Genomic DNA, 27,650 nt, shown 5'->3' with positions numbered 1-27,650 from the left:
ATGTAAATGGGTGTTCGTTACTAAGTTCACATGGGTAAAAGGGTTGACCACGTCTTGATCGGTGCCTTGGGAATACTCTTTGGCTTGACGCTTGGGATTATTTGGATTGTTATACTCTCCCTAGACTTTGCTCGGATCATAATCCCATTGTGATGAGTTTTGGCAAGCTGGCTCGTCCCTGTGCTTCCCTTTTTCATTTTCAGAGAGCTTGGTTAACACAAAGAATTTAATCAGTTTGTTAAGTCCACATGGGCAGCCACTCACTCTTCTACGGACCTTATTTTAATCTCACTCACAAACTGAAGATTCTCCGTAAAGCTTTGCGTGCTTGGAACTGGGAGGTTTTTAGGGATGTTAATCATAATGTGACTGCGCGCCTGATGGAACTTGGTGCTTTTCATGAGGTAATAGCACGTGATGGGGGGTAAACATAATGTGTAATGAAAAATTCAGACATGAAACTGGGTAAGGTGTAAGCTGGGGAATCTTGCAACTAGAGTTATATATGGCTTCACAAGTTATTATTAAGTTTTCAAATTAGAGCATTCAATCCAAAATCAATTGGCAATAGGAGGCTCATATTTCACGGCTTCAGCTTAGGAAGCATATCTTTGAACACAGTTGATTCGCTAAGGAATACATGTAAGAAAAAGGAAATCAAAACACCAGGGTATGGACAGAATACAGATATAAAAGTCTGCATTCCAGAGCTGATTTCAAAGAAAACCAAATCCTAGACATCAAGGAAATTTGAATAACAAAATTGGAAAACATGATTACATTCTGTTACTGAACTGGAACTCTCATCTACTCCCCAAAAAGCCTCGCTAAGTAAGGCATTAAATAAACCCTACTCCTACGAACCAAGTTCGAAAAAAATAACAGATTATTGGAAGGTTCTGATTAGTTAAACCATAAGCCTCCTTAAACTTCTGTTGCACTAGACCCCAGGTGCCAAAAGAAATTTCACATGTTATAGGACAGAAATTTCATTGATCAAAAGAAGCAAACACAAAGCACATGACAAAAAATCTACTGCACCAAAAAATGTTCCTCGCAGCAGAAGCTAGAAAGCAAAAAATACAGAAAAACAACGCATGCAGAACAACAGAAGTTTAATGACAAAGCCAGAAAATCATGTCTCAGTGCTTTTGAACCACCACTTCTACTCAAGTTGAAGAAAATGAAAAACTCAAAAACATAGGGGAGCTCACAGCTCCTTAGACCAGATGATGCAATTGCATTGCTAGAAGATTCTCTTAGTATACGAATTAGCTTCCAAATTATCCAGGCCCACAACAATGCCCTATTTCAACAAGAAAATACATATGAACTATGAGTTGTAGTGTGGTGACATAAATATAAATCCAGTAAAATAGTCACAATAACACAGCAGTACACAAAGACAAGCTACCAATATCTTAATGCTAGAATATCATAATCACAATACAACAATGAATGAGTCAAGCATCAATACTTAGGAGTGAAGAACCAAATATTAACCGTTCACTGCATGCTTTAAAACCAAAAGAGCAAAATTAAATAAAAAACAGTAACCAGGTAGGTATGAGGTAAGACAAACTATCCAAGATTTGAAGCCATTAAATGTCCCAACAGAGTAATATGAAAGCAGAGCAAAAACATTAACCATGAAATCTGAATCTGAATCTTCCGATGAACGTTTTGCTGAATAGACTTGCATAGTTAATAGGAGCAGGGGAACTCAAAAGCCAATAAGTATAAGCCAGGGAACTCAAGAATTTGAACTAACCAACCCGTGGAAGTCAAATATTTTTGAATTACAAAAAAGTTTGCCACACTAGATCAACAACATATTTTTGAATTACTCAAATGGCAATTTAATAAGGCATATATCTTCCGATGATGGCCTCTTCACAGTTTTTCTTTTTCTTTCGACATTGAGGTCTCTTCAAAGTTTGGACAATACCTTTCTGCTTTTAAGTTTTGAATGCGTTCAAAGAAATCATAAGAATGTCACTATCCAAGAACACTTTCCAAATTGTAGTTGATTTCAATGCATCACCTCTTGTCAATTTTTTCAAAGACACTACGACACTAGTCAAACTGTCAGTACCTAAAAGTGCATGTGGTTCCTCTACAAATAATACTTACATTAAAGGAGACAAAGCAGTGTACTAAAAACAATAACACATAAAAAACCATATAAAGTCAAGTAAGAACTCATGAAAACAGCAGCCCAAGTAGCGTGAATTACAAAATGATTTCTTAAGGGAAAACAAATTCCAGCAAGAAAAACATTTTCTTGAAATAGCTTACCTACAAATATATTAAAATAGCATATATGCATGAGCGAGCAAGTGGGACAGTGGGTGGGCATTTATACTAAAGAGATTAAACTTAGGTAGTCACCTGCAGCAACTCCTTTAGACCCATCTGCTTAGGTTGCCCATTATGAATACTGTGAATAGACAAAATACCAAATGAAAATCCAAGCATTGTGATGAATCATTTGAGCAAGAAAGTTCAATCAAGAAAATATGGTGTACTTCTAGAACAATGGAAAGCCATAATTTAGTAACACCAGAATCATTTTGAACGAAGAAATTGATCCAATCGGATCGTTAATTAATATCATTATGTGTGGCATTGCAATGAAGGCTACAACAATGTACATATGCTTCTTGGTTGCACCACTATGTGGATCATATCTAAACAAATTTCTAATACTATAAATTTCTAAGGCTACGTTCTAGTGATATTGGCAATATTTCACTGACATTTCTGTTTTCTTCAATGAAAAAATAGGCAGCTTACTACCATGGACAGGTATTCCACACCTTCACAAAATTACTTTATGTTTGTCCACTTGTATCTCCCAAAACCTACTCCAATCTCAAAAACAACACCGTATAAAGTACTTCATACAAGCTGGAAACCAAACTCAGTGGCATAAATTTATTCTTTCACATTGAACCTTTTGCCTTTGCAATAAGGCATATGTATGTCTAATAGGTTATTGCATTTATCACCCATCCTTTTGGAGCATTTCAAAGGCTTTCATTGAATTTCCCTCCAAAATATCCCAATTCCCAACAATGTTGAAACAAATCAAATGAAAAACCAACAGGCCCAGAGCCTTCAAAACGACGGCTTTGTGTTTAGTTTTATCATACAATCCTTGTACACCTCTACCAATATTTGGGATATTTTTATTAGAGCTTAGCTTTTGTCTAAAATTATTTAATTCAACGACAATAGACTAATTTAATTTTCTTTATAAAATTAGTTTCCAAACCAAAATATCTTGGTTCCTTGAAGTTATAATATTCAATCAAAGTCATAACTTTCAAGGCCAAAATGCAAGTTTCAATTTTTAGCCCTAAAAATCAACTAGAGAAGTATAGGAGAGAAATTGCATACACCAGTGAAGAACCAAAAGCCAGAATCTTAAGTCTCTACCAATGTTCTTCAATGATGATAAAGATATCACTCACCCAACCATGTTACAACTTACAACTAAAGCTGCATCGAAGAGACGTGAGGCGATAAAGATTATTCAGAACAATTGATGGGTTAGATCCTCGCTTGAGCTGAAAAGAGGATGAAAATAGATCATAATCCAATTGCAGAACCCGTTTTTTATTTGAGAAGAATAGCAAAACCGTTTTACTAGTTAAATCTCCAATAGTATTGTGAATTCTTAAGAATGTTAGTATTTAAAAGCTACAAAGTATAGAGGAGAACAGAATTATAAATAAATACATAAATTGCACACCTCAATGACAACACGCATTCCAGAACGATCACTTTCATCCCTAATATCGTTTATTCCTTCTAAACTCCGTAGAAAAAAGGAAAAAAGTATAAAGAAAAGGGGAAAAAGAAAAGAACTAAAACGAGATAAGAATTAACAACAATGTATGACCTCATTACTTTAATAATTTCATGTGAGTGATACAGCAGTTAGAAGTGCAATGCATCAACACAAAAATGGTGACAAATTTGGAACAAAGAGATAATTCGTGTAACTAGAGATTTCTCGGGAAGATGATAAACAGAGACAAGCAGTATTATTATATGAGGTCAACATGATATCAACAAAATAACTTCGATGAATATAATGGTACTTATTGGATTTAATATAGTCACATATAAAATAAGAATTATAATACTAACAAATGAATTTGGACCCTAAACACATATATGTTAGAATCAAATAACATATATAAAAACCAATCACAAAACTACTTTTTAAAGAAAAATTACAATCCAACACTTTTAAAGGATCATTTGCTACTTGCAAGAATGTCACCTTATTTTCCACAAGTTTGGCTATCTTCTCCACGAGGGCTGATTTGTTGGTTTGGTAAGGGATCTGACTCATTCACAAAGTATAAAATCACTATAAAAAATAAACTCTTTCATGAGAATCTAAGACTACATGCATATTTAATGCAAACCAGACAAGAAGACCAAGGCAAACCTCCTTTATGATAATTGCACTTCTCTTTGTTCTAGAATCAAGCAATTCAATATCAGTTTTCCCTCTGACCACAATGCGTCCTTTCCCAGTTCGATATGCCTCCAAGATGCTTCACAAAATGAACATTTATCCAAAAATTATTGATTGCACAAACATAAATGTCCATGAATGTTTTTACCCATATGCACAAGAACAAACACGTATATAAGGAAGATGCTGCCAGCATAAGCAAAAGGGATAATTCTGCCACTATATTACTCTCATCATTTGTATTATATTACATCTTCAATTACACTAGTATATACTATTTTACTCTATCTTCACCTTAAGCTCAAGTTTCTTGGCAATTTTACTTATTCAGAAAAATGAAACAAAACTGTTTCTACGAACAGAGTAGTATACCCCATGAATTTAGCAGCAAGTATGCAACATAAGACATATCACCACTGCCCATCATCACATTCAATTTGAAGGCATCCCTTTAGTACAACCTATTCAAACGTTATACAGAAACTGGTAAAAACCAAGGAAAGAACTACTACAAGGAGGAGGCTATCCCTTTTTCATCCAAGCTTACTAGAATGAACCATGCTTCAGATAGTGAAGGAATGGTTCCAACTTAGCCAAGGTTTCCCATAATCAGTCCTCCAGTTGGAAAATCAGGCCCTGGCATGTATTCCAGCAATTCTTGCAACTGTCACAGGGAAAACCAAATGTCAAATACTCGAAGGAAAAATGAAATGGAAAATAAAGAAAACACAAAAACAAAAATGGGTCGATAGAAAGCGAAGTTCTTTTTAGTTTACTTAAAGGGTTCAAATTATGCCCAATAATTCTAACTTCTGTGGAGAACAGTGATGGCAATAGTAAAGTCATACTTAAACATAACTGTATAGCCAATAATTGAGATTCTTTAATATCAAAGTTTCAAATCATCTTAACAGATAACTCAACTACAGGAGCAACACGAAATTTCTCAAAGACTAACCACTTCCAAAAAAGTTATTGAGCACCGCTAAATGCAAAAAGGAATTGACGGAAGATAAGTGTATATGATGCTACATTAAAGACTTGTAACTGTTGCCCAAACATATTTGGTTGCCATTAAACCCATATTGTTAATACTAATCATGGACACACTGTTTTATGAAGTTTCTATGTAAAATTGATGCACAATTGATTAGTTTTGTATTTCCTAAAGTGTCATTCAAAAATTCCATTCTTTTTTAGAAAATTTTGTCATTTTCATTAATTTAAATATTTCCAGCAATATTTTCAGTGACATCACGATTTTCATCCTTGGATATAACAAAGGGAATGATACACTAGATTCATTTCAACTATCTTATAAGTTGATAGAAAAGAAGCAATTTTTCCACATAGACAAAGACTCAAGTTTACGTCAAAGTCTCTTCCCCAACAATATGTTGTGATAGTTCAGTGAGGGATACATAATGCTGTCTTTTCTCCAAGTTAGTACATAATGTGTAAAATGTAAGGATAGGATGAAGATCATTGTTTGTCCATAGTCAGGTAGCTTTAAACTTGTGGTGTTTACTATTCAAGGAGGCTGGAGTCAGTTGGGTAATTCCACAAGGGTACCCTTCATTAATTAGTGAAAGTCTTGCTGCTTTTGGTAGAGGAAATAAGGCTCGGGTCGTATAGGGTTGTTGCAAGATGGCTGTTTTGTGGGTGATCTGGATGAAGAGGAATGAGGGGATGGGGATAGAAGAGCTGTGGGAGAGGGTGATGTTTTTGTCGTCCCTTTGGGCTTCACTTACATCAAGATTTCAGGGATCTTTTCCTTTCTATTTTGCTAAATTGGGAGTCATCTATAGGATAATGTGGTTTTGTAGGTTTCGTTGTTTTTGTGGTAATCATTTGTAGTTTGTTTTTGGTGGACTCCTTGTTCATTATCCCTTGTCTATGTTAGATTATCTTTTAATAAAATTTGTTTCTTTTCAACCCAAAAAAAAAAAAAGGGGGGGGACAGTCCTTTGAAGGATACAGCACGTTGTTGTAATTATTATCAACACCCATAATAAAGTACAGCAGAACTTCAATTTTTAAAAGGAAACTAATTGAAACATACCCTAATTAATATGAAAAATGAAATAAATAAATAAAAGGTCTCGCCACTTACCGTAGCTTCTGGATTGTGAATTAACACACTAAGAACATGTACCAACTCTCCAAAGATTATGCGGAGGAATGTTGGTTGCCATGCTAACCTGAAAATTAATTTAGCAATATGTGAATTGAAGATATACAATTATTGAGGAAGAACAAGAACAAAACACAAGCAGCAGCTTTTGATCATGAAGGACAATGAAACCTAAGAAAAATACCGCAATCCCAGAAGCACCATTCAGTAATAAAGTTGGAAGTCGAGCAGGTAAAACTGATGGCTCTTTTTGTGAATTATCAAAATTCGGAGTAAAATTAACCTGCGCCAAATGAAAAGGAGGGGATGTGAGAGAGAGAGAGAGAGAGAGAGGTTGCCCCGTTTCTGGAATAGCATATAACCTAAAGATCTTAATATTCATCTCGATATCATGATTATTAAGAACCCATACGGTGTTCAAAGTAACTAAAATATCTGAACATACCTCCAATCTGCACTCTGAGTAACTCATGGCAGCTGCAGGATCAGCATCAATCGACCCGAAATTCCCAAGCCCCTGAATTAGTGGGAATCGTAGGGAGAAATCCTGGAAAATTAAGTTTCAAAGCAATCAGGAGACCACGTGAACTAAATAACTAATTATAATGTGATCTAAATCAATATTTACAAAGACAAAAGGTTCAAAAACAAATGGAGTAGAATTCAGAAAGCTGGAATTATTTGATACGAGGATTTTTTTTTCCCGAAAAAGAAGTAATGAAATTTTATTAAAGACATTAAGGGGCATCGCCTAGTATATACAGCAAATAAACATAGAGATAAAACATGTAAAGAGGCAGCAACTGATGGTGCTTGTCCATTCAAAGAATTATCAACATAACGGGAACACAAGATGACATTCCCTAGTTTATTAGGAAATATTCACACCCTTTGCCATAAGGAAATATTTTGTTTCCTTTTCCCTAGTTGATTAGGATTTATCCTTATATTTATGTATGTTAATTTTTAATTCCTAGTAGGATTTGGATCATAATCAAAATTTCCAATTCCTATATAAAGGCCTAGTTTTAGATTGTGCATAAGGGAAGTTGTATCAAAACAAATAAAAAGAACCATGGAAAAAATAGATGATTATGTTGAGTATGTTCCAGTGGCGAAGCGGCGAGCAATGGAAACTCATAAGATTCTTCAACGCAAGGTAAAGTCTTTCGGGCTTGAAGAGAAGTCAGAAGAAGAGTTAAAGCTAGCTGCTCAGGCAAACCCACAGTCTGAAAAATCAAATTTTGTTGCTGAAGACAAACCAAGCAGACCTAGTCTCCTTGTTAAATCATTAGAGATGAAGCATGAGGCTCCCAAGATTACTCCAATCCAACAGATGGTGCAACAGGAGAAAGAGATTATTGACAACTTATCGAATCGCAAAACACTAATGTCAGTTGGTGAATTGGCAAAGGGAATCACTTATACCGACCCTATACCAACAGGTTGGAAGCCACCATTGCATATAAGAAGGATGCCAATGAAGCAATGTGATTTGATTCGAAAGCAGTGGCATATCGAAGTTAGTGGTGAAGATGTTCCACCACCCATTAAGAATTTCAAGGACATGAAATTTCCTGAACCGATTTTGAAGACTCTAAAAGCCAAGGGTATTGTCCAGCCGACCCCTATTCAGGTGCAAGGTCTTCCAGTGATTTTATCCAGGAGGGATATGATTGGTGTTGCATCTACTGGCTCAGGAAAGACATTGGTTTTTGTGCTGCCATTGATTATGATTGCATTGCAAGAGGAAATTAGGATGCCAATTGTTCCTGGTCAAGGGCCTTTTGGATTGATCATTTGCCCATCGAGGGAGCTCGCAAAGCAGATTTATGAAGTGGTGGAAGAGTATCTGGTTCCTATGAGACAGGCTGGATATCCAAAGATAAGGCCTTTGCTCTGTATTGGTGGAGTGGATATGCGTTCGCAATTGGACATTATCAAGGAAGGTGTTCATATAGTTGTTGCTACTCCTGGGAGATTGAAGGACATGCTGGCAAAGAAAAAAATGAATCTCAATAATTGCACATATTTAACTTTGGATGAGGCTGATAGATTGGTAGATTCGGGCTTTGAGGATGACATAAGACACGTTTTTGACCACTTTAAATCTCAAAGACAAACTCTCTTATTTTCAGCCACCATGCCCACAAAAGTTCTCAACTTTGCTAAAAGCGCTTTGGTAAAACCTGCCACCGTGAACGTGGGAAGACCTGGAGCTGCAAATTTTGGTGTAATTCAGGAGGTTGAGTATGCGAAGCAAGAGGCCAAGTTTGTTTACCTTCTTGAATGTCTACAAAAGACCGCACCACCTGTTATAATATTCTGTGAAAACAAAGCTGATGTCGATGACATTCATATATATCTTATGATAAAAGGAGTGGATGCAGTGGGCCTTCATGCGGGGATGGGTCAGAAAGAGAGAGAGGATGCCATTTCTTCCTTCAAGAAAGAGAAGAAAGATGTCTTGGTTGCCACTGGTGTTGTCTCAAAGGGTTTGGATTTTCCAGATATTCAACATGTCATCAATTATGACATGCCAGCACAGATTGAAGACTATGTCCACAGGATTGGACGAGCAGGAAGATGTGGCAAGACTGGAATAGCAACAACGTTTATAAACAAAAATCAAAGTGAGACGACGCTTCTTGATTTGAAGCACCTCCTACAAGAGGCAAAACAAAGGATTCCACCCGTGTTGGCTGAGCTTAATGATCCAATGGAATTAGATGCGAGTGCAATTACAAATGCGAGCGGGGTTAAGGGCTGCTTTTATTGTGGCGGGCTTGGTCATCGTATCCATGACTGCCCCAAACTAGAGCATCATAAAAGAATGGCAATTTCCAGCTCTAGAAAGGATTACTTTGGTTCTGGTGGTTACAGAGGAGAAATATGATATTTTTGATATGTATGTAACTATATATATAAGCTGAAAGGGTGATGAAAGTTTTCTTTCTACTCCAACTTTAACACCCAATTTTTTTATAGTTCATCCGGTAATACGTAAGTATAGAGTGAATGTTATATGCTAATTGAGACCAAGTATATTTTTTTATATAAGAAGCTTGCAGTCTTTCTGAAACCAAAGCTACTTTCCCTATTTTAAAGGGAAAATAAGGATACCCAGTAAGTATAACAAAATAAAACAATTTTACACTGTAACCAAACAATAAAACCAAGGAAAATAAACAAACCAATATAATAGATATTCCAATATTTCTCTTCCATGACATATATAATGAAAAATAAATACAAACAAAATCTTGAAAAGCATTGAATAAACAAAACATTAAATTAATTAATAAAAAATTAAACAGCATTGAACGCCTATCATCTGGAATAACATCTATGTCATCAAGGTGGCCACTATCATCTGGAAAAGCATTTCCTCCAGCATTGAACGCCTTGGACTGGAAAACTTGCTTTTTAACTCATTTGCTTCTTGTTCAATCAACTGATTGAAATAAAAAAAATATAAAAACAAAATTGTAATTCAATTTGAACCATATGGAGGCAATTAAAGTATCTTCCCTATAAACAGTATGATAGTCATCTTAAGAACATTTAAGGGTAGATGAAAAAAGGTGAAAATGATGATACAAAGACAGCCTATGCACCCATTTTTTTCCGTAACAGGTTTTTAAATCAACAAATGATCAACATCCCACTTCCAACCCAATTAAATGCATTCTACACTGCCTTAACAGGGGCGTGGCGCAGGAGGTCCGACCTAATCAAATGTGCACTTTTGAAAATAATATAATACAAAGAAGCTCATTGAAAAATAACTACCTGAAGGATTACAAAACAGTCTAAAAACTATGTACAATAATCAGAAGAAATATATAATACAAAAGTGTATAACTCAGTAGATTTATTTCAAAACATGGGGAAGAATTCAGACACATATATAGAAATACGGGAATCGATACGTATGTCTAAACATAATGTGTAATGAAAAATTCAGACACGAAAATGGGTAAGGTGTAAGCTGGGGAATCTTGCAACTAGAGTTATATATGGCTTCACAAGTTATTGTTAAGTTTTCAAATTAGAGCATTCAACCCAAAATCAATTGGCAATAGGAGGCCCATATTTCACGGCTTCAGCTTGGGAAACAGATCTTTGAACACAGTTGATTCGCTAAGGAATACATTTAAGAAAAAGGAAATCAAAACACCAGGGTATGGACAGAATACAGATAACAAAGTCTGCATTCCAGAGCTGATTTCAAAGAAAACCAAACCCTAGACATCAAGGAAATTTGAATAACAAAATTGGAAAACATGATTACATTCTGTTACTGAACTGGAACTCTCATCTACTCCCAAAAAAGCCTCGCTAAGTAAGGCATTAAATGAACCCTACCCCTAAGAACCAAGTTCGAAAAAAATACCAGAATATTGGAAGGTTCTGATTAGTTAAACCATAAGCATCCTTAAACTTCTGTTGCACTAGACCCCAGGTGCCAAAAAAAATTTCACATGTTGTAGGAAAGAAATTTCATTGATCAAAAGAAGCAAACACAAAGCTCATGACAAAAAATCTACTGCACCAAAAAAAGTTCTTCGCAGCAGAAGCTAGAAAGCAAAAAAACAGAAAAACAACGCATGTAGAATGGAAGTTTAATGACAAAGCCAGAAAATCATGTCTCAGTGCTTTTGAACCACCACTTCTACTCAAGCTGAAGAAAATGAAAAAACTCTAAAACATAGGGGAGCTCACCGCTCCTTAGACCAGATGATGCAATTGCATTGCCAGAAGATTCTCTTAGTATACGAATTACTGCATCCAAATTATCCAGGCCCACAACAATGCCTATTTCAACAAGAAAACACATATGAACTATGAGTTGTAGTGTGGTGACATAAATATAAATCCAGTAAAATAGTTACAATAACACAGCAGTACACAAAGACAAGCTACCAATATCTTAATGCTAGAATATCATAATCTCAATACAACAATGAATGAGTTAAGCATCAATACTTAGGAGTGAAGAACCAAATATTAACCGTTCCCTGCATGCTTTAAAACCAAAAGAGTAAAATTAAATAAAAAACAGTAACCAGGTAGGTATGAGGTAAGACAAACTATCCAAGATTTGAAGCCATTAAATGTCCCAACAGAGTAATATGAAAGCAGAGCAAAAACATTATCCCTGAAATCAGAATCTATATTTTCCAATGAACGTTTTGCTGAATAGAATTACATAGTTAATAGGAGCAGGGGAACTCAAGAATTTGAACTAACCAACCCGTGGAAGTGAAATATTTTTGAATTACCAAAAAGTTTGCCACACTAGATCAACAACATATTTTTGAATTACTCAAATGGCAATTTAATAAGGCATATATCTTCAGATGATGGCCTCTTAACAGTTTATCTTTTTCTTTCAACATTGAGGTCTCTTCAAAGTTTGGACAATACCTTTCTGCTTTTAAGTTTTGAATGCGTTCAAATAAATCATAAGAATTTCACTATCCAAGAATGCTTCCCAAATTGTAATTGATTTCAACGCATCACCTCTTGTCAATTTTTTCAAAGACACTACGATACTAGTCAAACTGTCAGTACCTAAAAGTGCCTCATGTGGTTCCTCTACAAATAATACTTACATTAAAGGAGACGAAGCAGTGTAGTAAAAACAAAAACACATAAAAAACCATATAAAGTCAAGTAAGAACTGATGAAAGCAGCACCCCAAGTAGCGGGAATTACAAAATGATTTCTTGAGGGAAAACAAATTCCAGCAAGAAAAACATTTTCTTGAAATAGCTTACCTACAAATATATTAAAATAGCGTATACGCATGAGTGAGCAAGTGGGTCAGTGGGCGGGCATTTATACTAAAGAGACTAAACTTAGGTATTCACCTGCAGCAACTCCTTTAGACCCATCTGCTTAGGTTGCCCATTATGAATACTGCGAATGGACAAAATACCAAATGAAAATCCAAGCAATGTGATGAATCATTTGAGCAAGAAAGTTCAATCAAGAAAATATGGTGTACTTCTAGAACAATGGAAAGCCATAATTTAGTAACACCAGAATCATTTTGAACGAAGAAATTGATCCAATCAGATCGTTAATAAATTTCATTATGTGTGGCATTGCAATGAAGGCTACAATGTACACATGCTTCTTGGTTGCACCACTATAAATTTCTAATACTAAAAATTTCTAAGGCTACGTTCTAGTGATATTCGCAATATTTCACTTACATTTCTGTTTTCTTCAATGAAAAAAATGGCAGCTTACTGCCATGGACAGGTATTCCACACCTTCACAAAATTACCATATGTTTGTCCACCTGTATCTCCCAAAACCCACTCCAATCTCAAAAACAACACCTTATAAAGTACTTCATACAAGCTGGAAACCAAACTCAGTGGCGTAAATTTACTCTTTCCCATTGAACCTTTTGCCTTTGCAATAAGGCATGTGTATGTCTAATAGGTTATTGCATTTATCACCCATCCTTTTGGAACATTTCAAAGGCTTTCATTGAATTTGCCTCCAAAATATCCCAATTCCCAACAATGTTGAAACAAATCAAATGAAAAACCAACAGGCCCGGAGCCTTCAAAACGACGGCTTTGTGTTTAGTTTTGTCATACAATCCTTGTACACCTCTACCAATATTTGGGATATTTTTATCACAGCTCAGCTTTTGACTAAAATTATTTAATTCAACGACAATAGACTAATTTAATTTTCTTTATAAAATTAGTTTCCAAACCAAAATATCTTGGTTCCTTGAAGTTATAATATTCAATCAAAGTAATAACTTTCAAGGCCAAAATGCAAGTTTCAATTTTTAGCCCTAAAAATCAACTAGATTAGTATAGGGAGAGAAATTGCATACACCAATGAAGAACCAAAAGCCAGAATCTTAAGTCTCTACCGCTGTTCTTGAATGATGATAAAGATATCACTCACCCAACCATGTTACAACTAAAGCTGCATTGAAGAGATGTGAGGCGATAAAGATTATTCAGAAGAATTCATGGGTCAGATCCTTGCCTGAGCTGAAAAGAGGATGAAAACAGATCATAATCCAATTGCAGAACCCGTTTTTTATTTGAGAAGAATAGCAAAACCGTTTTACTAGTTAAATCTCCCATAGTATTGTGAATTCTTCAGAATGTTAGTATTTAAAAGCTACAAAGTACAGAGGAGAACAGAATTAAAAATAAATAAATAAATTGCACACCTCAATGACAACATGCATTCCAGAACGATCACTTTCATCCCTAATATCGCTTATTCCTTCTAAACTCTGTAGAAAAAAGGAAAAAAGTATAAAGAAAAGCGGAAAAAGAAAAGAACTAAAACGAGATAAGAATTAACAACAATGTATGACCTTATTACTTTAATAGTTTCATGTGAGTGATACAGCAGTTAGAAGTGCAATGCATCAACACAAAAATGGTGAAATTTGGAACAAAGAGATAATACCTGTAACTAGAGAATTCTTGGGAAGATGATAAACAGAGACAAGCAGTATTATTATATGAGGTCAACATGATATCAACAAAATAACTTAAATGAATATAACGGTACTTATTGGATTTAATATAGTGACATATTAAATAAGAATTATAATACAAACAAATGAATTTGGACCCTAAACACTGGAACCTTTCAGATTACAATCAAATAACATATATAAAAACCAATCACAAAACTACTTTTTAAAGAAAAATTACAATCCAGCAAGTTTAAAGGATCATTTGCTACTTGCAAGAATGTCACCTTATTTTCCACAAGTTCGGCTATCTTCAACATGTGGGCTGATTTGTTGGTTTGGTGAGGGATCTGACTCATTCAAAAAATATAAAATCACTAAAAAAATAAACTCTTTCATGAGAATCTAAGACTACATGCATATTTAATGGAAACCAGACAAGAAGACCAAGGCAAACCTCCTTTATGATACTTGCACTTCTCTTTGTTCTAGAATCAAGCAATTCAACATAACTGTATAGCCAATAATTGAGATTCTTTAACATCAAAGTTTCAAATCATCTTAACGGATAACTCAACTACAGGAGCAACACGAAATTTCTCAAAGACTAACCACTTCCAAAAAAGTTATTCAGCACCGCTACATGCAAAAAGGAATTCTCTGATTGGCTTTAAAGGAATTTACGGAAGATAATTGTATATGATGCTACATTAAAGACTTGTAACTGATGCCTAAACATATTTGGTTGCCATTAAACCCATATTGTTAATACTAATCATGGATACACTGTTTTATGAAGTTTCTATGTAAAATTGATGCACAATTGATTAGTTTTGTATTTCCTAAAGTGTCATTCAAAAATTCCATTCTTTTTTAGAAAATTTTGTCATTTTCATTAATTTAAATATTTCCAGCAATATTTTCAGTGACATCACGATTTTCATCCTTGGATATAACAAGGGGAATGATACACTAGATTCATTTCAACTATCTTATAAGTTGATAGAAAAGAAGCAATTTTTCCACATAGACAAAGACTCAAGTTTACGTCAAAGTCTCTTCCCCAACAATATGTTGTGATAGTTCAGTGAGGGATGCATAATGCTGTCTTTTCTCCAAGTTAGTACATAATGTGTAAAATGTAAGGATAGGATGAAGATCATTGTTTGTCCATAGTCAGATAGCTTTAAACTTGTGGTGTTTACTATTCAAGGAGGCTGGAGTCAGTTGGGTAATTCCACAAGGGTGCCCTTCATTAATTAGTGAAAGTCTTGCTGCTTCTGGTAGAGGAAGTAAGGGTCGGGTCCTATAGGGTTGTTGCAAGATGGCTGTTTTGTGGGTGATCTGGATGAAGAGGAATGAGGGGATGGGGATAGAAGAGCTGTGGGAGAGGGTGATGTTTTTGTCGTCCCTTTGGGCTTCACTTACACCAGATTTCGGGGATCTTTTCCTTTCTATTTTGCTAAATTGGGAGTCATCTATAGGATATTGTGGTTTTGTAGGTTTCGTTGTTTTTTTTGTAATCATTTGTAGTTTGTTTTTGGTGGACTCCTTGTTCACTATCCCTTGTCCATGTTAGATTATCTTTTAATAAAATTTGTTTCTTTTCAACCCAAAAAAAAAAAGGGGGACAGTCCTTTGAAGGATACAGCACATTGTTGTAATTATTATCAACACCCATAATAAAGTACAGCAGAACTTCAATTTTTAAAAAGAAACTAATTGAAACATACCCTAATTAATATGAAAAATGAAATAAATAAATAAAAGGTCTCGCCACTTACCGTAGCTTCTGGATTGTGAATTAACACACTAAGAACATGTACCAACTCTCCAAAGATTATGCGGAGGAATGTTGGTTGCCATGCTAACCTGAAAATTAATTTAGCCATATGTGAATTGAAGATATACAATTATTGAGGAAGAACAAGAACAAAACACAAGCAGCAGCTTTTGATCATGAAGGACAATGAAACCTAAGAAAAATACCGCAATCCCAGAAGCACCATTCAGTAATAAAGTTGGAAGTCGAGCAGGTAAAACTGATGGCTCTTTTTGTGAATTATCAAAATTCGGAGTAAAATTAACCCGCGCCAAATGAAAAGGAGGGGATGTGAGAGAGAGAGAGAGAGAGAGAGAGAGAGAGAGAGAGAGAGAGAGAGAGAGAGAGAGAGAGGTTGCCCCGTTTCTGGAATAGCATATAACCTAAAGATCTTAATATTCATCTCGTTATCATGATTATTAACAACCCATACGGTGTTCAAAGTAACTATAATATCTGAACATACCTCCAATCTGCACTCTGAGTAACTCATGGCAGCTGCAGGATCAGCATCAATCGACCCGAAATTCCCTTGCCCTTGAATTAGTGGGAAACGTAGGGAGAAATCCTGGCAAATTAAGTTTCAAAGCAATCAGGAGACCACGTGAACTAAATAACTAATTATAATGTGATCTAAATCAATATTTACAAAGACAAAAGGTTCAAAAACAAATGGACTAGAATCCAGAAAGCTGGAATTATTTGATACGAGGATTTTTTTTTCCAAAAAAGAAGTAATGAAATTTTATTAAAGACATTTAGGGGCATCGCCTAGTATATACAGCAAATAAACATAGAGATAGAACATGAAAAGAGGCAGCAACTGATGGTGCTTGTCCATTCAAAGAATTATCAATGATGTTGAGCTTCCATTCTCCAAATTGATTGTTCCATCCCTCAAAAGCACTTTGGTACTTAATTTCCAGCCATGGATGCCTAAAGATGCACAATTTATTTTTATTTTTTTATGGTAAGAAAAAATCTATTGAAAAACAAAATAAAGTATATCCACTGGATAGATTGTCCACCAAAACAATACATCAACATAACGGGAAGAGCAAAACATGATTAATTGAATTTCTCTCACAATTGGAACCCCAAAAACAGATTAGACTGTACAGGTGCTTTCCAAAACTCGAAGACACAGAAGCCCAGAGTTAAGACAAAAATCATACTTTACCCCATAATACCTCCATCCCCACACCACTATAATTCACAAAAATCTTATTACTCCTCTCCAGCCAAATTACAAAAAGTTGCAGAGAGTATTTATCTATAACCATTATAATTACACTTTTCAAAAAACCTACGTCATCCAGAGAAGACATGGTTAGCACAAGATGACAGCATTGAAATATCCGCAAACAAAGAAAGAATATATCGCACTGTTTCAGATTTATTCTAAAGAAACTAACTCCTACAGCTGGGAAAACTAAAATAATGTAACTAATGAGAATGGAACACTACAAGGAGGCCATCCGGAAAAAAAGAGATTGCAGAGGTTGAAGTATTTTTTGTATTTGCTACTAGCTTATCCGTTTTTACTTCTGTGTAATGAATTCACATATTGGTTAATAGAAAAACTTATTGTTACCTGAGCCATTCGCACCAAGGAATCATAGACAGCAGTGTCACCATGGGGATGAAATTTTCCTAGAACCTGCATCAAAGCATTTTCTATCTTAATCGTAAATATAAATATTGTGGATTCATACAAAAGAAACAGAAAGCCTCTGGTTACTAACCTCTCCAACAACTCTAGCACATTCCTTGAACGGTTTTCAAGATGCAATTCATGCATTGCATACCTGTAGTTTGAGAACAATACAGAACAAATTAAACATCACTCACAGAAATTCTTTTCTTCCCAGCAAATTTTCTCAGGAACCAAACAATCTACTAAGCAAACATCACTCACAAAATACGACGGTGCACAGGCTTCAAACCGTAGCGAACATCCGGCAGGGCGCGGCCGAGCTGGACAGACGTAGTGTAGGCCATGTACGCTTCAGTGGCCTCCTTGTGGAGCTCAACACGAACGATTCTTTCTTCGCTGTTCTCACTTGTGTCCTTGACCAGCACACTTCCATTCCCATTCTGCCCCTCGCCTGGGTCCTCCTTTTGGGGGGGTCGTCCATGGTAGGGGTTTGGGGGGAAACTGAGGGTTTCATAGAGATTAGGGCTGAAGGCGCCATTTTGGGGTTTTGGGGTTCAGCTACAATCTAAAACCCTGGCTTTGCGATTGCTTTTGGAATTTCGAGGCCTCTTGCGCGCCAAGATGAGTGCGGGTTTTTGGATTGGAAGCGCCGCACGTGACTTTCTAAGAGCATTTTAAAGGATAAAATTAAAAATAAAAAGCATTTCGAAGGAATATGCAGAGACGAAGTGAACGTGTAGAGCAAAAGAAAACAAACAAATTGTCCACTCAAAAAACGGGTCAAGAAGTTGAAAATGGGGTTTTTTTTATCACATATTTGAAGCCGTTAGATCTGGCCAAGCATAATCCTACGGTTAAAAATGAATAGTTGCTCACAGGTACTCAGGTGCATCGGTGCCTTGGTTTTTCCTACTTTCTCCCAAAACAAAAAGGGTTGAAAAAAGATATGGCAAATCAATTTTGCTTTGAAAAATGATGCAGGTACGAAAAATCCTGAGTTTCTTTAGAAAAAGAGTCCTTAAAAAAAGTGAAATTGCTTTGAATTAATGGGCTTAAACCAGTTTTGCTATATTGATCAATGACAATGAAGAGGTAGAGTAGTAAAGGAGGAATTAAGCAGGCATCAACCCATTAGATAATATACTTTGCTAGCCTCTTCTGACCAAAAAAGGGGGCACAGATGCACAAGTATCTGATCATCCTTAGTTGTCCTTTCCATGCAGTGGGTTGTCAATCTCCTGTTGAGCAACACAATTCAGACATTAAACCACCCTACCCCTTGATGGTTGCTAAACCAAGAGAAAAACAATTCAAGTGATAGAAAGGGATCTAGCTTACCTTAAGAACTGGATCATCCAGACATGAAACTGAACCAAACAATTCGCTGTTTTCCTCAGCACCTCCAAGTGGAGCGTGGGCAGTGACACAGATGCCATGCTTCTGACAGAATTTGACAAGAGAATCAATCTGATTCACAGCAGGCTTCACTTTGGAATAGGCTAAGCAATCTCTCGTTAGAAATATCTCATAGTTACTGCAGCTAATTGTTCCATCAGATCCCAATTCATAGAGAATTCACAAATGAATGAAATTAAAATGCAAAAACATAGAATATGAATGTTTTACTAGGGCTGGCGGCATATAGTAGACTAAGCTGGATAAAGGACATATAGAAAGTTCAATTTATATGTTTATCAAAAATATCAAAATTCCAAGTAGCAACAATAACAGTTCTTACTTCCAAGTTTCAAAGTAGCAACAACAACAGTTCTTACTTCCAAGTTTCAAACAGAGTGATGGAGCAATAACAAAGTGACAGGACTCTTTGTCCTTCCTCTCTCTTGATGAAAAAGACCACAATATACGGGAATGCATAATATCTGATGTATTACTTAAGAGGTTTTTATATGCACATCTTACAACAATCAATTAGCATAAATCTAGCCCACAATTATGCCTTTAACTAAAGTAGTCCACTCCACTAATCACTAGTTATGCTAACAAGACTCTTTGTCCTTCCTCTCTCTTGCAAAGTCAAAGCAGCTCCAAAGCAGAGGGGCAATCTCTTCTATATCATCCAGATGCTCTCCTAGGAACACAGCATCAATCAGCCCAGGAAAAGGAGAAGCTATTTTGCCGCCTTGTTTCCGTTGTTCCCTCCAAGCATTCAATTCTTCATCTTCCACATGACCGGCCCACACCACTGTAACCACCATCAAATCAACCCCCGGTCCCCACTTCTTCCCACGCCATCCGTCCACAAGTATCTTCATTTTAGCTCTCCCCAACTGAACAACAAATCTGTGCTCCATAACAATAATGTTAGGACGCTCCAATGCATCGCATGATACCATGAAAGGGGTGTCTTCGTATGAATAATGAAAGTCTAGGCTGGTTTCCAAAGAACTCATGTCCAACACGGCTCTCGAAATAGCTTCCCTTACGAAACGAAAGGTGTCATGCTCCCCTATTACCAAAACCTCAAGTTTGAGCACTTGGTTGTTTGTCCCAAGGGCAGAACTGGAAGCACCAACCTGCAACACAATTTTTTAGCATCTCCATCCAAGAACCAACAATATATAAACACAAGAAAACAAAACATGCTTGTCATGCTCCAAGGAAAACAAACACAAGCATATTGCATGGAACTTGACTAAATACTAAGAGAGAAGGTAGGGGAAGAAATAAAAAATTCAATATCCTACTTTTCTTCCTGGACGTGATTTTGGCACATTAGAGGTCTTGGGATCTGGAAGCAGTTCCTTCAGGATCCTGCTGAGCTCTTGTCCACGGTGCTCCTCAACAGCCAGGTCTGATTGAAGTTTTCTAGAGCGTTCCAGGGACTGCAAGTTTAAGGCAAGGGTCCACTTAAGTTCCCCACATAAAACGTGAACACAAAGGAGAAAAAGTAACAGAAAAGAAAAAGATTATAGGATTTTAAGTGTCACAGAAGTCCACGTAGCATGCCTAGAATAAAAATGTTTCCTTTATGTCACAGCTGAGAGTAGCACAAAGGGGATCAACCTCTCTTTTATATCATGTCAACAGAAAAAATAACAAATAAATAAAACAAAACTTCAGATCAAGCTGAATATATATGTCACTGCAATTAACGAAATATACCATCACCTAAAGTCCTGTCAAAACACGGTAAATATGTTTACACCCTTAACATCGTTTCATGAAGCAACCACTTTAAAGTTTTCAACCCACGCAGTAGCAATATGAGCATGACGGGATTTACCATAAAAGTAACTCATACACTCTGTTAAAGACATCAATAATCATCACAATAAAATAAATGGACTCCACAAGTACTTCCACCCAAATTGCATAATCCATCCAACAATGAAAGGACAATCTGCATTAACCAATACCATAACAAGAAGCCAATTGTGTCCCAGATGAGACACATTCTCCTGTCTGTTTACTCTGACCTAGAAGCAAGTATTTGCAATTATTCATATTAGTTAATCAATGCATGCATCTTCATCTGCTCAAATGCTAACATCTAGTAAGTTCCACAACAATGGCATTGTCAATTAAGCCACATCCGACTACTCAACTGACAAAACTCAGGCCAATCTCACACCAAGTATGGTTAGAGAAATGGAAATTTACCTGCTCAAGCTTTTTGGCATATTCTCTTCTGATGTCCAAACCAAATTCAACTGCACTTGGATTTACCAGGTCAGGAGGGATATCAGCAATGTCGGTAGTTGCAAGTGCTGGAGTAATACTCCTTCGCATAGCCTGAGCTTGTAAGAAAGAAAGAGAATATTATCAAATAGCAGTGACCGCACTTTGCAAGCAAATAAGCAAAGAATAAATATATGTCAGAATTGAAGCATTGTCATCATTAATCAAAATAAAAGCAAGGGAGCACAAGCAAGAGAACTAATTTAATAAGGGTTACAGAAACTAAATAACCTACGTACTTATGTTACATTCTTCTTGGTATACTTCATTCAATAAACAAAATCTTTAAATTACAAGTCAACTGAATAAAGTGGCTGTCGTGTAGTGGTCACTTTGTAATATTGATAATGCCACAACCCATATTCCACAAAAGCCAAAATCCAAAGATCAAGCCTCCACCAACTAATCCAACATCTGGAGGTGATCTGTCCATTCAAGAGACAACAGGTTCATTGGGGTCTCTCTTATAAGAACTATTTGATATGTTAAGGAGCAATCCATTTTACTTAAGGTGAGAGAGTGGATTTATGTCGAGTCCCTTACCAACTGCACAAAATTTTGTTAGGAAGTAAATGCAGCCTTGAATTTATTTCCAATTGTGAAGCCTTGAGTGGAGTTGGATTACACATTATTGTCACTAGTAGCAATTCCTTGAAACACATCTAACATCGTTTCATGAAGAAACCACCCACGCAGTAGCAATATGAGGATGACGGGATTTACCATAAAAGTAACTCATACACTCTGTTAAAGACATCAATAATCATCACAATAAAATAAATGGACTCCACAAGTACTTCCACCCAAATTGCATAATCCATCCAACAATGAAAGGACAATCTGCATTAACCAATACCATAACAAGAAGCCAATTGTGTCCCAGATGAGACACATTCTCCTGTCTGTTTACTATAACCTAGAAGCAAGTATTTGCAATTATTCATATTAGTTAATCAATGCATGCATCTTCATCTGCTCAAATGCTAACATCTAGTAAGTTCCACAACAATGGCATTGTCAATTAAGTCACATCCGACTACTCAACTGACAAAACTCTGGCCAACCTCACACCAAGTATGGTTAGAGAAATGGAAATTTACCTGCTCAAGCTTTTTGGCATATTCTCTTCTGATATCCAAAACTAATTCAACTGCACTTGGATTTACCAGGTCAGGAGGGGTATCAGCAATGTCGGTAGTTGCAAGTGCTGGAGTAATACTCCTTCGCATAGCCTGAGCTTGTAAGAAAGAAAGAGAATATTATCAAATAGCAGTGACCGCACTTTGCAAGCAAATAAGCAAAGAATAAATATATGTCAGAATTGAAGCATTGTCATCATTAATCAAAATAAAAGCAAGGGAGCACAAGCAAGAGAACTAATTTAATAAGGGTTACAGAAACTAAATAACCTACGTACTTATGTTACATTCTTCTTGGTATACTTTGCTATGCGCCTATTTTATTAGTTACTTTCATCAAATGGTGATTTGTACTGTATTCATTCCTAAAATGACTGCCAAGGTTAACGAAGCTTTATAGTTATGCATCAATCCCCATCATCTAACCTATATTCTTAACTACCTTCATTTTAATGTATCACTTGATGGTCAATTGTAGCATAAACTTCTAATTCTGCTTAACATTCTGGCGTTCTCATACACAATGCAAACTTTAATTAAGAGGCCACAGAATCTATTATTTGCACAATGCAGCATAACATATACTCAAATTAGTAGCTCAAATTCCTAACTTCTTCTCTGAGCATGCGTACTTACCAGAGATACTGTACTACAAAAAAAAATTTGCAACACTTTTAATAGTGTTCCTTTCTTTAAGTCCGACAACTCCTAGTAATTTAATTCATCTTAATGAAGTAGAAAAGACAACTGCAGTTCAGCTAGCAAGCATTCTTACTAGAGGTAGGAGTAATACCAAAATATTAGGTATAGGTATTCAATAAAAGAGTCCTATAAGAATCCTTTCTTTAGTAAGTAATAAAATGTCAACAACCAACAACCTGCTGCTAATTTCTTCTTTAATTGTAAGCATAAATAAATAAATCCATAAGAACTTACACTTTCAAGGTCATTTTGAATCTCAGAGATAGCACGTCTCACTTCAGATCGAACTGTTTCATATATACTAGTATCGGAATAGCTGCGGCCAGGATATGTTTGCGGAAAGACATTAATGGACATATTAATTTAATAGCAAAGATTACATAGATAAGTTTTGTCCAAATTACCTCTGCTTAAGCAGTGTCCTCAGCCTTGAGTGGTCGAAGTTGGGGAACTGAAGCTTATCATGGAAAAGTGGACTTGCATCAATTAACATTTTTATTTTAGAAAGCAGTGCAGCCCTGGTGGACCTAGCATCATCACATTTTGATATTCGCTCTTTCTCCCTGTTTTTTTATTTATTTAAAATAATAAATAAATAAATGAGGTTAATGTGAAACTTTAAAAAAATAGATAAAATAAAGATATTAAACAAACATAGGTCACAACCGAATTAACCCGAACACTTGCAACCAAATCAAGGATGACTAATTTAACAAGAACAACAATTAAGACGCCACAACCGAATTAATCCCAAAGATAGTGTAATTGAGAGAGTTGAGAATGTATAATAAGAAGAACAAGATAGGTTTTGCAGAGCATTCAAATCTGCCAATTGAGTTTCTTACTTAGTGAAGGGTTAGATATACAAGTATACAAGGTGATTATTAGTTACAAACAATGCACAAGACATGGAGGGAAACATGGAGAGTTTCCATCCCTAAAACAAGGAATATGAAAACAAGGAAAAGTAACAAGGTGGTAGACAAGCCATTTAGGGATGTCTATGTTTTGTCTTTGACTTTACTAACACTCCCCCTCAAGTTGGTGCAAAGATATCACGCATGCCCAACTTGTCCAGTGAGTCATGGAAAACTTTACTTGATACGGCCTTCGTCAAGATGTCAGCAAGTTGGTTTTCCGAGTTTACAAATGGAAACTTGATTATACCCCTTTCTAGTTTCTCTTTGATGAAGTGTCGGTCGACTTCCACATGTTTGGTACGGTCGTGTTGTACTGGGTTATGTGCTATCTCGATAGCTGATTTATTGTCGCAGTACAAGTTTGTAGCTTTCAATGGTTTAATTCCCAGATCCTTCAGTAATTTCCGTAACCAGAGCAATTCACAAACTCCTTGAGCCATTCCCCTAAATTCTGCTTCAGCACTTGATCTAGCCACAACTTTTTGCTTCTTACTTCTCCAAGTGACTAAGTTGCCCCCCACAAATGTAAAGTATCCAGAAGTAGAACGTCTATCTGTGATGGATCCTGCCCAATCCGCATCTGTGTATCCTTCTGGGTTCATATGTGTATGTTTGGAGAATATCAACCCTTTGGCAGGGGCAGCCTTCAAGTACCTCATGATCCGAGTTACTGCATTCATGTGTGCCTCACTTGGTTGATGCATAAACTGACTCACCATACTCACAGCATAAGCTATGTCGGGGCGTGTGTGTGATAGATAAATCAGTCGCCCAACCAATCTTTGATACCTTTCTTTGTCAGTGGGTGCTTGGTCTGGATACATCCCTAACTTGTGGTTCTGCTCAATAGGTGTGTCAGCTGGCTTACAATCAAGCATTCCAGTTTCTGTTAACAAGTCTAACACATATTTTCGTTGGGATAGAAATATGCCATGTGTTGATCTAGCAACTTCTATGCCAAGAAAATATTGTAACTCACCTAATTCCTTCATCTCAAATTTACTAGCAAGGAGCTTCTGCAGATTCTTCATTTCTTCATTGTCATTACCGGTAACCACCATATCATCAACATAGATGATAAGGGCCGTAAGTTTGTCACCACTACGCTTTAAGAATAAAGTGTGATCCGAGTGGCTCTGAGTGTACCCAAAGCGCTTCATAGAATCTGTGAATTTTCCAAACCAGGCTCGTGGTGACTGCTTTAGCCCGTATAATGATTTTCTCAGCTTGCACACGGTGTTGGGACCAAGTGCCATGGAGATCCCTGGTGGTGGTTCCATATACACTTCTTCTTGCAATTCCCCGTGAAGAAATGCATTCTTTACATCATACTGCAAAAGTGGCCAATCAAGGTTTGCAGCCAATGACATGAGAACACGTACGGTATTGATCTTGGCAACAGGTGCAAATGTCTCTTGGTAGTCAATTCCATATGTTTGTGTATACCCTTTGGCCACTAATCGAGCTTTGTATCGATCTATGGATCCATCAGCTTTGTATTTAATGGTGTATATCCACCGACATCCAACTGGTTTCTTCCCTTGTGGCAACTGGACCATTTCCCATGTAGAATTCTTTTCCAGAGCTTCCATTTCAATCGCCATTGCTTCAGCCCATCTGGAATCTGTTATAGCATCCTGCCACTTATTTGGAACACATACAGTAGATAATTGATTGACAAATGATGCATATGACTTTGACAATCTATGAGTTGAAACATGGTTATTAATGGGATATTTAGATTTGGCAGTAAGGTCAGGACAATATTGAGGCTTGGGTTTTCCTCTAGTGGTCCTAGGTGGGAGAGTGTATGGTATAGCATTAGGTGCTTCGGGAATTACCTCAAGTGTTTCCTCATCACGAGACGACTGGTCCGATGGTTGAGAAGAAGGGGTTGTATTTTGTTGTTGATCGCAGCAACCATTTGAATTGTCTCCTCCGGGATCTTCACCAAATAAGAACGACAATTTTCCAATACCTTCATCGCTGTCCAAATTTTGAAGTTCACTGGTGCTTGGCGACCGGTCGCTGGATTCTGTGCGACCGGTCGTTTTGTCACGACGACCGGTCGCTTCTGGATTACGACCGGTCGTTTTGTCACAGAGTCGATCTTCATCATCGCTGGAGCAAGGCGACCGGTCGTGGTCAGTGCGACCGGTCGTTTCAGGAAAGCGACCGGTCGCTTCTGGGTTGCGACCGGTCGTTTTGTCACAGAGTCGATCTTCATCATCGCTGGAGCAATGCGACCGGTCGCTGTGGTCAGTGCGACCGGTCGTTTCAGGAAAGCGACCGGTCGCTTCTGGGTTGCGACCGGTCGTTTTGTCACAGAGTTGGATATTTTCTTCCTTTTCTTCCTTCTCTTCATTCCTTCTCTCCCCCTGAAGAGAAGGGGGCATAGCAGCTTTAAAGTAGGATAAATCTTCATGAAATGTGGCATCCATAGTGACAAAGAGCTTACGAGTAGGAGGATGGTAACACTTGTATCCCTTTTGAGTTGATCCATACCCAACGAACACACATCGAATGGCACAAGGGTCCAGCTTACTTCTTTGATGAGATGGAACATGAGCATATACAACACAACCAAATATGCGAGGAGGCAGCTTGAGGACTGTAGGAAGAGAGACATGACGAGCCAAGGTGTTCAGTGGAGTTTCAAACTTCAAAACACTACTCGGCACTCGATTAATTACATATACTGCAGAAAGAAGGGCATGTCCCCATAAGTAGTGAGGGACCGATTTATCCAGCATGTAAGCACGAGTAACCTCAAGTAATTGTCGATTCTTTCGCTCTGCGACACCATTTTGTTGCGGAGTGAAAGATGTGGAGGTTTGATGAATGATGCCTTGGTCTCGAAAGAAATGTGCCAAGACATTGTTCACATATTCCCCACCATTATCAGACCGGAATACTTTGATGGAAGCTTGGAACTGTGTGGTAATCATAGCATGAAATTCACGGATTGCAGCGGAAACGTCACTTTTATGAGCTAGTAAATATACCCAAGTCATGCGAGTACAATCATCAATAAATGTAATAAACCATCTTTTGCCATTGGAAGAAACTTTAGCAGGACCCCAAACATCAGAGTGAACCAAATCAAAAGGGAATTCCGTTTTATTATCACTTAAGGGAAAAACAGTTCGATGGCTTTTGGCCAATACACAGGTTTCACACTGAAACTGAGAATGATCTAGGCCACGAAACAAAGACGGAAACAAACGTTGAAGATAGCCAAAGGATGGATGTCCTAGACGACGATGCCAAAGCCAAATCTGATGTTGATTGCGAGCTTGTGAGCTGGAACCTTGAGTATGAGCTGCCCTTGGTGGTGAAGAGACCGTCAAGGAATACAACCCCCCTCTTCGTTTACCATGCCCAATCGTCGCGTGAGTCGTGAGGTCCTGAAAAAGACAATGGGAAGGATAGAATGTGGCATAACAGTTATGTGAGTCAAGTAATTTTCCAACAGACAGCAAATTGCAATTGATGGAGGGAACAAGTAGTGTATGAGATAAAGATAAGGAAGGGGAAAGTGATATAGTTCCTTCACCAGCAACATTAGAGGGGACTCCATTGGCACTAGTGATGTAAGGATGACGAGACTT

At 36.9% G+C, this 27,650-nt stretch overlaps 2 protein-coding genes across 6 annotated transcripts in view; one reads left to right on the top strand and one right to left on the bottom strand.

Moving 5' to 3' along the window:
* Window positions 1-952: 952 nt before the first annotated feature.
* LOC110744346 (uncharacterized) overlaps window positions 953-27,650 on the bottom strand; it is a 29,525-nt gene continuing 2,827 nt past the window's right edge. The window contains exons 5-21 of the mRNA XM_088249364.1: window positions 23,524-23,682; window positions 23,354-23,435; window positions 22,379-22,510; window positions 21,201-21,332; window positions 20,285-20,422; window positions 18,918-20,113; window positions 17,841-18,817; window positions 17,668-17,730; window positions 17,517-17,582; window positions 16,389-16,490; window positions 15,885-15,972; window positions 14,558-14,612; window positions 14,388-14,450; window positions 13,846-13,911; window positions 3,477-3,572; window positions 2,392-2,440; window positions 953-1,306 (exon numbers count right to left, since the gene is read on the bottom strand). Of these exons, the coding sequence (XP_088105490.1) occupies window positions 19,577-20,113; window positions 20,285-20,422; window positions 21,201-21,332; window positions 22,379-22,510; window positions 23,354-23,435; window positions 23,524-23,682 (1,180 nt within the window). The 3' untranslated portion in view covers window positions 953-1,306; window positions 2,392-2,440; window positions 3,477-3,572; ... (7 more) ...; window positions 17,841-18,817; window positions 18,918-19,576. The remainder of the gene's footprint in view (window positions 1,307-2,391; window positions 2,441-3,476; window positions 3,573-13,845; window positions 13,912-14,387; window positions 14,451-14,557; window positions 14,613-15,884; window positions 15,973-16,388; window positions 16,491-17,516; window positions 17,583-17,667; window positions 17,731-17,840; window positions 18,818-18,917; window positions 20,114-20,284; window positions 20,423-21,200; window positions 21,333-22,378; window positions 22,511-23,353; window positions 23,436-23,523; window positions 23,683-27,650) is intronic.
* LOC110744348 (DEAD-box ATP-dependent RNA helicase 35-like) lies at window positions 7,699-9,587 on the top strand. Of its 5 annotated transcripts, none has more exons than XM_088249360.1 (2): window positions 7,705-7,788; window positions 7,828-9,587. In XM_088249360.1, the coding sequence occupies exons 1-2, from the start codon at window positions 7,705-7,707 to the stop codon at window positions 9,523-9,525; spliced, it is 1,782 nt and encodes a 593-aa protein (XP_088105486.1). In that variant the 3' UTR covers window positions 9,526-9,587. The 5 variants fall into 5 exon arrangements, with proteins under 5 accessions (XP_021800011.2, XP_088105486.1, XP_088105489.1 ...); XM_088249363.1 differs by having other exon boundaries at window positions 7,705-7,832; window positions 7,899-9,587; XM_088249362.1 differs by having other exon boundaries at window positions 7,705-7,856; window positions 7,899-9,587.

Source organism: Prunus avium, chromosome 2 (genome assembly GCF_965620075.1).
Source record: "Prunus avium chromosome 2, drPruAviu1.hap1.1, whole genome shotgun sequence".
NCBI classification, from domain to species: domain Eukaryota; kingdom Viridiplantae; phylum Streptophyta; class Magnoliopsida; order Rosales; family Rosaceae; genus Prunus; species Prunus avium.
This window is presented reverse-complemented; position numbering and strand designations above follow the sequence as displayed.